This window comes from Pristiophorus japonicus, chromosome 3, assembly GCF_044704955.1.
Source record: "Pristiophorus japonicus isolate sPriJap1 chromosome 3, sPriJap1.hap1, whole genome shotgun sequence".
Classification (NCBI taxonomy): domain Eukaryota; kingdom Metazoa; phylum Chordata; class Chondrichthyes; family Pristiophoridae; genus Pristiophorus; species Pristiophorus japonicus.
Genome location: NC_091979.1, coordinates 266679803 through 266692328, shown reverse-complemented (window position 1 = coordinate 266692328; position 12526 = coordinate 266679803). Strand labels below are relative to the sequence as shown.

The window sequence follows — 12526 nt, the reverse complement described above, 5'->3', positions numbered from 1 at the left end:
TTCATTTCGCTGAAAAACTAAAGCATACAAAATTGCCTGTTGGTTTTATCTGCTAATTGCACAATGGAACAGATGGCACACAGGCCAAGAAATTGTGGTCTAACTGGTTTCTAAACACCCAGGATATTTTAAATGAGAGTGCATAGGGAATTAAATTGATTACCTAAACAAATTATCTTTAAGTAAACAAAACTAAGTCAGAGATAGAATCATGTTACTGTGATATATATATATTGCCTTGTGTCAGAGAATACTAATACAGAAATTTGTCTCCCACAACAAATCACAAAATTATCTATTTTCAACTGTTTCCAGTTGAAGATATCTCGTAAACTGCAGTTTCCTTCAACTGCTGCTATTCAACTCTTATCATTTAGTTCATTTAAAACAATCAATAAAACATTTATACACTCCACCATTCAATTCATAAAACATTGTTCCCACTGTTTGTTTTGAAACTGTGCTTAACAAAAGACGATGCAAAGATGGGAGGAAAAGCAATGTGTGAGGAGGACACAAAAAATCTGCAAAAGGACATAGACAGGCTAAATGAGTGGGCAAACATTTGGCAGATGGAGTATAATGTCGGAAAGTGTCAGGTCATGCACTTTGGCAGAAAAAAATCAAAGAGCAAAGTTATTATTTAAATGGAGAAAGATTGCAAAGTACCGCAGTACAGCGGGACCTGGGGGTACTTGTGCATGAAACACAAAAGGTTAGTATGCAGGTACAGCAAGTGGTCAGGAAGGCCAATGGTATCTTGGCCTTGATTGCAAAGGGGATGGAGTATAAAAGCAGGGAAGTCTTGCTACAGCTATATAAGGTATTGGTGAGGCCACACCTGGAATGATTTGGTGGCCATTACAGAAACGTGGTTGCAGGGTGGCCAAGACTGGGAATTAAACACACAGGGGTATCTGACGATTCGGAAAGATAGACAAGAAGGGAAAGGAGGTGGGGTAGCTCTGTTAATAAAGGATGATATCAGGGCAGTTGTGAGAGACGATATTGGCTCTAATGAACAAAATGTTGAATCATTGTGGGTGGAGATTAGAGATAGTAAGGGGAAAAAGTCACTGATGGGCGTAGTTTATAGGCCCCCAAATAATAATAATAACTTCACGGTGGGGCAGGCAATAATCAAGGGAACAATGGAGGCATGTGAAAAAGGAACGGCAGTAATCATGGGGGACTTTAACCTACATATCGATTGGTCAAATCAAATCGCACGGGGTAGCCTTAAGGAGGAATTCATAGAATGCATACGGGATTGTTTCTTAGAACAGCATGTTACAGAACCTACAAGGGAGCAAGCTATCTTAGATCTGGTCCTGTGTAATGAGACAGGAATAATAAACGATCTCCTAGTAAAAGATCCTCTCGGAATGAGTGATCACAGTATGGTTGAATTTGTAATCGATTGAGGGTGAGGAAGTAGTGTCTCAAACGAGCGTACTATGCTTAAACAAAGGGGACTACAGTATGATGAGGGCAGAGTTGGCTAAAGTAGACTGGAAACACAGACTAAACGGAGGCACAATTGAGGAACAGTGGAGGACTTTTAAGGAGCTCTTTCATAGTGCTCAACAAAAATATATTCCAGTGAAAAAGAAGGGCGGTAAGAGAAGGGATAACCAGCCGTGGATAACCAAGGAAATAAAGGAGAGTATCAAATTAAAAACCAATGCGTATAAGGTGGCCAAGGTTAGTGGGAAACTAGAAGATTGGGAAAATTTTAAATGATAGCAATGAATGACTAAGAAAGCAATAAAGAAAGGAAAGATAGATTACGAAGGTAAACTTGCGCAAAACATAAAAACAGATAGTAAAAGCTTTTACAGATATATAAAATGGAAAAGAGTGACTAAAGTAAATGTTGGTCCCTTAGATGATGAGAAGGGGGATTTAATAATGGGAAATGTGGAAATGGCTGAGACTTTAAACAATTATTTTGCTTCGGTCTTCACAGTGGAAGACACCAAAACCATGCCAAAAATTGCTGGTCACGGGAATGTGGGAAGGGAGGACCTTGAGACAATCACTATCACTAGGGGGGTAGTGCTGGACAGGCTAATGGGACTCAAGGTAGACAAGTCCCCTGGCCCTGATGAAATGCATCCCAGGGTATTAAAAGAGATGGCGGAAGTTATAGCAGATGCATTCGTTATAATCTACCAAAATTCTCTGGACCAGCGGATTGGAAAGCAGCTAATGTAACGCCTCTGTTTAAAAAAGGGGGCAGACAAAAGGCAGGTAACTATAGGCCGGTTAGTTTAACATCTGTAGTGGCGAAAATGCTTGAAACTATCATTAAGGAAGAAATAGCGGGACATCTAGATAGGAATAGTGCAATCAAGCAGATGCAGCATGGATTCATGAAGGGGAAATCATGTTTAACTAATTTACTGGAATTCTTTCAGGATCCAACGAGCATGGTGGATAGAGGTGTACCGATGGATGTGGTGTATTTAGATTTCCAAAAGGCATTCGATAAGGTGCCACACAAAAGGTTACTGCAGAAGATAAAGGTACGCGGGGTCAGTGGAAATGTATTAGCATGGATAGAGAATTGGCTGGCTAACAGAAAGCAGAGAGTCGGGATAAATGGGTCCTTTTCGGGTTGGAAATCGGTGGTTCGTGGTGTGCCACAGGAATCGGTGCTGGGACCACAACTGTTTACAATATACATAGATGACCTGGAAGAGGGGACAGAGTGTAGTGTAACAAAATTTGCAGATGACACAAAGATTAGTGGGAAAGCGGGTTGTGTAGAGGACACAGAGAGGCTGCAAAGAGATTTAGATAGGTTAAGCGAATGGGCTAAGGTTTGGCAGATGGAATACAATGTCGGAAAGTGTGAGGTTATCCACCTTGGGAAAAAAAAATAGTAAAAGGGAATATTATTTGAATGGGGAGAAATTACAACATGCTGCGGTGCAGAGGGACCTGGGGGTCCTTGTGCATGAAACTCTTTGTGCATGAATCCCAAAAAGTTAGTTTGCAGGTGCAGCAGGTAATCAGGAAGGCGAATGGAATGTTGGCCTTCACTGCAAGAGGGATGGAGTACAAAAGCAGGGAGGTCCTGCTGCAACTGTATAGGGTATTGGTGAGGCCGCACCTGGAGTACTGCGTGCAGTTTTGGTCACCTTACTTAAGGAAGGATATTCTAGCTTTGGAGGGGGTACAGAGACGATTCACTAGGCTGATTCCGGAGATGAGGGGGTTACCTTATGATGATAAATTGAATAGACTGGATCTTTACTTGTTGGAGTTCAGAAGGATGAGGGGTGATCTTATAGAAACATTTAAAATAATGAAAGGGATAGACAAGATAGAGGCAGAGAGGTTGTTTCCACTGGTCGGGGAGACTAGAACTAGGGGGCACAGCCTCAAAATACGCGGGAGCCAATTTAAAACCGAGTTGAGAAGGAATTTCTTCTCCCAGAGTTGTGAATCTGTGGAATTCTCTGCCCAAGGAAGCAGTTGAGGCTAGCTCATTGAATGTATTCAAGTCACAGATAGATAGATTTTTAACCACTAAGGGAATTAAGGATTATGGGGAGCGGGCGGGTAAGTGGAGCTGAGTCCACGGCCAGATCAGCCATGATCTTGTTGAATGGCAGAGCAGGCTCGAGGGGCTAGATGGCCTACTCCTGTTCCTAATTCTTATGTCATGTTCTTATGGAATACTGTGTGCAGTTTTGGTTTCTATATTTACGAAAGGATATACTTGCTTTGGAGGCAGTTCAGAAGGTTCACTAGGTTGATTCTGGGGATGAGGAGGTTGACTTATGAGGTAAGGTTGAGTAGGTTGAGCCTCTACTCATTGGAATTCAGAAGAATGAGAGGTGATCTTATCGAAACGTATAAGATTATGAGGGGGCTTGACAAGGTGGATGCAGAGAGGATGTTTCCACTGATGGGGGAGACTAGAACTAGAGGGCATGATCTTAGAATAAGGGGCCGTCCAGTTAGAAGAGATGAGGAGAAATTTCTTCTCTCAGAGGGTTGTAAATCTGTGGAATTCGCTGCCTCAGAGAGTTGTGGAAGCTGGAACATTGAATAAATTTAAGACAGAAAGAGACAGTTTCTTAAACGATAAGGGGATCAGGGGTTATGGGGAGCGGGCAGGGAAGTGGAGCTGAGTCCATGATCAGATCAGCCTTGATCTTATTGAATGGTGGAGCAGGCTCGAGGGGCCTTAAGGCCTACTCCTGCTTCTATTTCTTATGTTCTTATGTTCTAAAAAGGATGACCATAACATTTTAAAAACAAAGTGGTAGACTTCAGAACTTATGCAACTTAAAGCTCAACCAATTTTAGTTTCATAATAAATTGTAAACTAAACAAAGCACTGATCTAAAATGGATTTGTATCTTAAGAACCATCACTTTACATCTGTATGTTAATTAATCCAATCAGAGTGCGCACACGCACTATATAAAGCCTACAAACCAATAAAACCTTCAAGGTTTTTTTTAAAATGACTGACAAATCATTAAAAAATACATGTTATTGCCATTGGATTGTTAAACTACTGAATTGGTCTTCTTCCAAAAAGCCACTGCAGTTATAGGTTCACCTCGAATAGCAAACCTCCTGTGACAGTAATCACACAGAAATTATGCGGCTGAAATAAACATCTGGTAAACATGCCAAATGAACTTCACACATTGCTGAGACTTTGTCCACTCTTACAAAACTAGATATAGAATTTTTTTAAATTTGGAATGGAAGATTTTTAAATGCAATAGCTACCTAGCAGAGCAGCACTTGGACATTACCGGAAAAGTCAGCATTTCTGAATCACAAAGTGTTTCATTTTGTGAAATAACACACTGTAGAGAATGAAACCACTAGGTTTTGTTAACAGAATCTGCCAATACGCATACAATTCTAAACCTAAAAATCGGTCCAGGAAATTATGCTACAAACAATGAAGAAAAAAAAAAAGCAGCTATCTTTTAGATATTTTGTTAAATTCTGAACCAAATCACCCAGCATAACAGAATTATTTAAAGTCTGTTTCAAACTTAGTTTCTTATTAAGAAGATTGCAAATGAAGGGGTCACTTGATCAATGCACTAGAATTTCTCTCAGAGCAAGTTCCCAACCACTTATCAAAGAGTATTAAGGCACAACAAACCTATTACCAGCAGAAAATAATGGCCCGAAATTTGCGGTCAGAGGCGAAGCGACGGTGCTCGGTGCTGACCTCTAAGAAAGCTGCCCACAAAGATCTAGCAATCGCTTTGGCATGAATTCCAGCTCTCCCAACTTTAATTCCGTGCTGGTATCAAGTCTAGCAGATCTCCAACGTCCAGCAACAGTGATGCTGTCAAGTGGACTAAGCAGCCAATCGCATTGAAGAATTCTCAAAGATGGCAAACCAGAAAGTAAAATGCACTCATTTTCCTTCACTTTTTAATCATTTTGAAGAAAACTAAATAAAGATTGGGACTTACACATAGGATTAAAACAGAAACTGAAATATCAAACTTTAAAAAAACTTTCCAAAAATTATATTAAAAACCATGACATTTTTTAAATTTAACATCCCACAAGTCTAAAATTAATTGTTCAGGGCCAGAACAGTTGCTCAGCAGTAATTATGAACCAGTATGTCATTAAAAGCCCAGTTAAACTTCATTCAAGAGCGATATTACAGGGTAAAAGCTTAAGTTCTCGTCAGTTCAGTGATTTCTCCAAGATCATCAACTCCGGAGAGTATAAAAGCGTACCCTATGGAGAAGTGTAGAATCACTGACAGCAACCTCTGGATTTCTGCATTTATGTGCGCTTGTACTATCTCCAGAACTTGCTGTCAGCTTGGCAAACGCTAACAATTTTTCTGTCATTACCACCGCAAAATCTGGGCCAATGTTCCTCCAGTGGGATATAGACAAATCCTGTTCCACTAAATTGTATGGTTATAAATTGGGTAATAAATTTGCCATACTTGCAGACCCATTACCTCCGTAGGTGTGAGGGAAGCAGTAATGATTTGTATTTGCAGAGACAATGTTGGATATAATTTCATAAGGTTCCTCACCCATGTGAGCATTATTCATGTGGGAAAGAAGACAGTGTCAGTGGGCTGTGCAGTCATAGCAGACATGACCACTTTCTAGCAGTATCATTGGATAGCAATCAGAATCAGGGTGATGTCATCTGCCCCCACCCCCACCCATTCTGGGGAGTCTAAGGTTAATTGAGTTCAATGGAAATCAGGTGGTTTCTAGAATGGGCAGTGATCTGCAGCGTCCATGTTAAAGCTCAGTTGGCAAGTTAAAAATCTACCCAGCAGCTCACTTGAAAAATTATCCTTGCCCAGCCAGCTTCATAAGAACATAAGAATTAGGAACAGGAGAATGCCATTCGGTCTCTCGAGCCTACTCCGCCATTCAAGATCATGGTTGATCTTCTACCTCAACTCCACTTTCCTGCACTATCCCCATATGCCTTGATTCCCTTAATATTAAAAAAATCTATTGATCTCAGTCTTGAATATACTCAACGACTGAGCATCCACAACCCTCTGAGTGAATACATTTCTCCTCATCTCAGTCCTAAATGGCCGATCCCTTATTCTGAGACTGTGACTCCTGGTTCCAGACTTCCCAGCCAGAGTAAATATCCTCCCTGCATCTACCCTGTCAAGTCCAGTAAAAATATTGTATGTTTCAATGAGATCACCTCTCATTTTTTTAAACTAGAGAATATAGGTCGAGTCTACTCAATCTCTCCTCCTGGGACAATCCCCCCCATCCCAGGAATCAGTCTGGTGAACCTTCGTTGCACACCCTCTATGGCAAGTATATCCTTCCTTAGGGAAGGAGAACAAAACTGTACACAATACTCCAGGTGTGGTCTCACCAGGGCCCTATATAATTGCAGTAAGACATCTTTACTCTTATACTCAAATCCTCCTGTAATTAAAAAAGCCAGACAAACCTATTTTACAAATAATTTTTTAAAAAACTGAAATTTACAAACTGAAGCATTTCAGTATAATCTGCTGCACTCTTTTAGTATAAATACCAAAGTGTGTCAAATTGCTGTTTAATTAATGAAATGTCTTAAGAAAACTAGTGAATAGATTAGGCTTGTCCAAATAACTTTTTTCCAAAATGACTTTAAATGCAAACCTGAAATATCGTGCATCAACAAATTTTGAGCAATGCCTGAAAGGGTGGTGAAGCAAATTCAATAGCAACATTCAAAAGAGAATTGGATAAATACTTGACAGGAATTTTTTTTTAATACAGTGCTGTGGGGAAAGACCAAGGGAGTGGGATTAATTGGATAGCTCTATCAAAAAACTGGCACAGGCACAATGGGGCGAATGGCTTCCTGCTGTGCTGTATGATTCTACTTAATCATGAAACAATCCAGATAGCTATTTAACAGCAGATGAAAACTTATACAAACAATGTTTGAATAACTTTAGTATGCATTAATAGTGTGACAAGAATCAGTAAGTTTGTGTTTTCAGTAAGAAAAACTAGAATTCCGTTGTGCAGAATGACTTATGTCTCTAAGCAAGTATGAAGGCCTGATATGAAACTCAATCTCCTTTATCTTGTAATTACATCATATATACAACATTTATATTCTGGAATTCTATAGTGTCAAAAAATGGGAATTTCAAGACACAGAAACTGGCCTTTGTAACAATGCATCATTTGTTGAGATAATTTTTATCTTTAAGATGAAAGATGTCCAAGACAGAAGAATGCACGCTTATGGGAGTTAGAAGAATACAACACCTATATGAGTTTCAGATGATCCAATACTTGAATAAAAAAATAATGGTACGTCAGCATTATATGGAAACAGGCAATGCAATGACAATATTTAGTCACAAAACTAAAAATGTCTGGTAACCCAGGTGGCCTAATTAAGTTAACAATGCTTTCCAATCAGAAGAATAATTTGAAGAAAGAAAGCAGTGAAAATTGCAACAGAAAGGAGTTATTACTACTGGGTTTTGGTTCCCTTTTACAAATCCAGTCACATCTGTGTTCATAAGAATTACAGTTTAATTTCATCGCTGATGGATACAGCAACCAGTATGTTAAGTACCCTTCAGGAATATAATAATACCTGTGCATTTACTTTCTCCTTTACAAAATTGGCAATTTTCTTTCTTGGTCCAAGAGGGATCCCCATTTCCTTTAAGTCATCTACGGTACACATGAGCTAAAAACGAGCAAGAAAGAGAGAGTGCATCAAGCTCAGTGCTGATGAAGCGTGACATTCAAAACATTAACCTTTCTTTTCCAGAAGGTGGTTTATCTGCTGCAACAGGTCTGAGACTCAACTTTATTTTTCCCAGTAGGGAACGGTATAAAGTGCGAGACTAAAGAGAGGAGCTGAGATGCGGTTAAAACATTATTTGACATGCAATATCAGCGAAAACACGAAAGAGCTCCTTGAAGAGCATAGTCCAAATACTTTAGTCACTAGGAGTTAGTGTCTACATTACCACAAAGCTCAAGCTGGCAAAAAATGTATTTAAACAACTTAGAACCACCCCCCCCAAAAAAAAAAATGAGCATTATAAAATAAGTTACTGATTAAAAACTGCACTATGTATTGTTTTAAGACCTGAACAAACCCTTTTGTGTGCATTGAAGTGAAGCTGAAAAATCCTTACCAATGACTCCATGTCTATTTTTTCCTTTTCCAAAGTGTCAAGGTACTCCGAGACCCCGAGCGATTCCAATGCTTCTGGCAGAGCCAAGAATTCCTCCTCTTGTACATCCTTCAGTTCATCAAAATCTTCAGCATCTTGGCAATTCTGGTTCTCTATCTGAATTGTAAACAAGTACATTTATTAATATATAATACCCTTCTGATTTCAGCTAAAACGAATCTAAGCCAATGCAACCAGGAAAAAAGTTGCTTCTCTAACATTTAATATATAAAATTAAAAACACCAAGCAAAAGAGAGGAGATGCTGCATAAAGATAAAACCAATCTACTTTCTTTGTTAAGTCTGTTGCGCAGTGCACTTAATCATTGAGGTCTTTGGAATTTTGAGAACTGTTTTGTGTTTTTTTTTAAAAAACAGATTCCAATGATAGAATTGCTGTAATCATGTTGACTGCTAAAAAAGGAAAATACTTCCATCCAGAGATTGGTGACATTATACATCTTAGAGAGAAGCTTTAGTCGGTTAAGATCATCAGATTGCAGAAAAAACACTGTTTCCTTCAACTACTACATATATATTTAAAGTAATCCAATTATATGTGTACTATTTGGAAAGACACTAAAGTTACATTTTCCCACCAAGGAGTCAGGTTTTGATAAGATCATTGTGGTAATCTGATAGTTCCATGTTTTGGTCAATAAAGTGGTAGATCAAACAAAGTTTTTGTAATTTGGAAAAAGTCCATCCCCACCCCACCCCCAAGAGTTTCTGCATGCGCAGCTAGGCCCGACAATCTCCCGGAAACCTACAAACATCTTGCTCACATCCCCCACTCACTGGCCCTCTGTAGTCCAATCCCTAATCTACACATCTGCCTGCACCATAATCCTTACTTTTGCTGTCAGCGGGAAAAAATAAAGAACACTACTGAAAGGCAAGGCAATTCCAGTCTCCAACAAAAGGCACCAGAGGCTGCAATAGGGTCGCCGGTTAACACAGCACGATGAAACAATGCTACAGGTTGGACCTCTCTAGTCCGGCACCCTTGGGACCTGACCGGTGCCGGAACAGCGAATTTTCCAAACCATAGGAGGTCACGCTTACTGGTACCTGTCGACAGCTCGCGAGCTCCTGTGTGTGCGCAGCCTGTGGGCGGCTCCCTCAGCACTCATTGACTGACAGCTGCTCCAGCCAATCAAAACTTTAAAAAAATAATAAATGCTCCTCTCCCTCAGGCCCAGCTAATGCCGAACCACGGATGTTTCCGGACCAGAGTGTCTCGGACAAGAAAGGTCCAACCTGTAAATCCCTCCCAGCAACTGGGTGGTTGAGTGAAAGAAGCAGCAGGCAGACTACAAGTACCCGCCTCCCACCCCTCTGTTACCAACATCCTTGGGATTTTTTTTCCCTTGCAAAAACTTGGATGCAGAAAAAGAGAAATAATTATTCAAACAAGTTGTTTGAAGAATTTCAGCCTCGTGGCATTTCTGATAAAATACTTAAGTATTTAGAATCAGGAGAGAAAAAGCATTCTGCACTTTTATTAATGTTAGTGAAAAAGTAGACACGAGTTTAAAGCAGGGAATAGTGGAAAATACTCCACGTATCGTACTGCCTTTGACTTAACAGCTTGGCTATTAATGGTTGGGAAGATGAGTAATGTGTGGAAATTAGACTCAGGGGTGTAACTGTAATGACTACAGTTTGACCTGAATAACAGCAGTGTCACAAATACTGCAACACAGCAGATTCCCCTCAGCCCACAATGATAAATGCTTGGAACCAAATCAACCCAGTACGTATAGAGACTTGGTAATCTAATGCTGAACCAGGCATGTCCACATGCTCAGAGGCACTATTAACAATTGACTGTTCAGCATGGCTCAATAATGTGATTCGGAAGGTCGACCTGCTGCTAAGGCCTGGGATTCTTCCCAATTGGCTCCAGGTAGCTTTAAGTTTATGCCCTGGTCAGGTGCTACTAGCTGGACAAGCAGCAGGAGGCTTACCAGCAATGTTCCCTCTTATTTTTTTTCGTCTTTAACTTGCTGCGCGGTACATTCAAGTATTCGTGCACGCATAGTTTCTGCCATACAAAAGCCAGTGAGCGGCTTGTGTGGACCTTCAGCCCATTGCGTGGCCAGGCGGCTTAACGGAAACATTGCTCATCAGTCCTCTGTACAGGGAAGCTGTGCAATTTTGGCTTGTTAAATTGCAGAAGACTCTGCCAACCTGTGCCTGAACATGTATGTAGTACCTTTACTGTGGTGAACTATCTCAAGGTGCTTCAAGGAGGCATAAACAACAAAAACTGAGCATAGGGAGATGAGATGAGGGAGCGGTGACCAAACATTAGTGAAATGTGTGGGTTTTAAGAACGGTCTTAAAGGAGGAGAATGCAGTGGAGGCAGAGGGGTTTTAGGGAGAGAATTCCAGAACATATAGAAATTTACAGTACAGAAGGAGGCCATTTGGCCATCGTGTCTGTGCTGGCTCTTCGAAAGAGCAGTCATGCTTGGTTGGTCCGACATCACTGCCGTAACCCTGTAAGTTCCTCAGCCTCAAAAACCTGTCAAACAAACCCTTCTAAAGTTATTTCTGGAATCCGATTCCACCATCTTTTCAGGTAGAGCACTCCAGATCCCGACAAGTCTGAAAAAAATTCCCATCTCCCTTCTAGATCTTTTGCTTGTGATTTTGAATCTATGACCCACTTGCCAGAGGGAATATTTTTTCCCTATTTACTCTATCAAAACCTCTCAACATCTTAAAAACCTCTATTGGGTCACCTCTTTACCTTCTCTGTTCCAAGGAGAACAGTTTTAACCTTTCCAACCTCTTCTCATAACTGAAGACCCTCATTCCTGGTAACATCCTGGTAAACCTCCTCTGTACCCTTTCTAATGCCTTTACATATTTCCTGAAGTGTGATGCCCACCAATTGTCCACAATACTCCAGCTGAGGCTTAACCAATGATTTATAAAGTTCTGGCATGATCTCTTTGCTTTTCCTCTATTTATAAACCAAAATAACACACATGCTTTTTTAACCTCGTTATCAACTTGCCTTGCCACCTTTAAGGATTTGTGTATATGGCCACCAAGGTCTTTGTGCCTCTACACTTTTCAAAACGGTGCCATTTATAGTATGCTGTCTTTCTATATTAATCCCCCCAAAGTGCATCACTTGACACTTTTCCGCATTGAACTCCATCTGCCATGCATCTGCCCGTTTCACCATCCTGTCCATGTCATCCTGAAGCCTATAAATATTCTCGTGATCTACTACTTTGCCAAGTTTTGCATCACCTGCAAACTTGATAATACTGCTCCCTATACCTAAGTCTAGGTCATTTATAAAAATTGCGAAGTATAATAGACCCAAAACTGACCCTCGGGGTACACCACTGCAAATCACCTTCCAGTCTGAAAAACATCCACCCTTTGCTTCCCGTCACTGAGCCAATTCTGTAACCATACTGCCACTTTCTCCTTAATTTCATGGGCTTCCATCTTCTTAATAAGCCTCCTTTGTGGCACTTTGTCGAAGGCCTTCTGACAGTTCATATATACAGCATCGATTACACTACCTTGATTAACCTTCTCTGTTAGTTCAAAGAATTCAATCAAGTTAGTCGACACAATTTGTCTTTTAACAAATCCATGCAGGCTTTCCTTGATTAACCCATGCCTTTCCAAATGAACGTTTATTTTGTCCCTAAAAATGGTTTCCAAGAACTTCCCCACCACCGATGTCGGGCTAACTGGCCTGTAACTTCCTGGCTTATCCCTTTCTCCTTTCTTGAATAGTGGTATAACATTAGTAACCTTCCAGTCCTCCTGCACTACTCGTGTAACCAATGAGGA

General features: G+C 40.4%; 1 protein-coding gene across 3 annotated transcripts in view; it reads right to left on the bottom strand.

The window, feature by feature from the left end:
* sec23ip (SEC23 interacting protein) overlaps positions 1–12526 on the bottom strand; it is a 145871-nt gene that overhangs the window by 70138 nt on the left and 63207 nt on the right. For all 3 annotated transcript variants that reach the window (XM_070876671.1, XM_070876669.1, XM_070876670.1), the window contains exons 11-12: positions 8660–8815; positions 8107–8202 (exon numbers count right to left, since the gene is read on the bottom strand). In XM_070876671.1, the coding sequence (XP_070732772.1) occupies positions 8107–8202; positions 8660–8815 (252 nt within the window). The remainder of the gene's footprint in view (positions 1–8106; positions 8203–8659; positions 8816–12526) is intronic.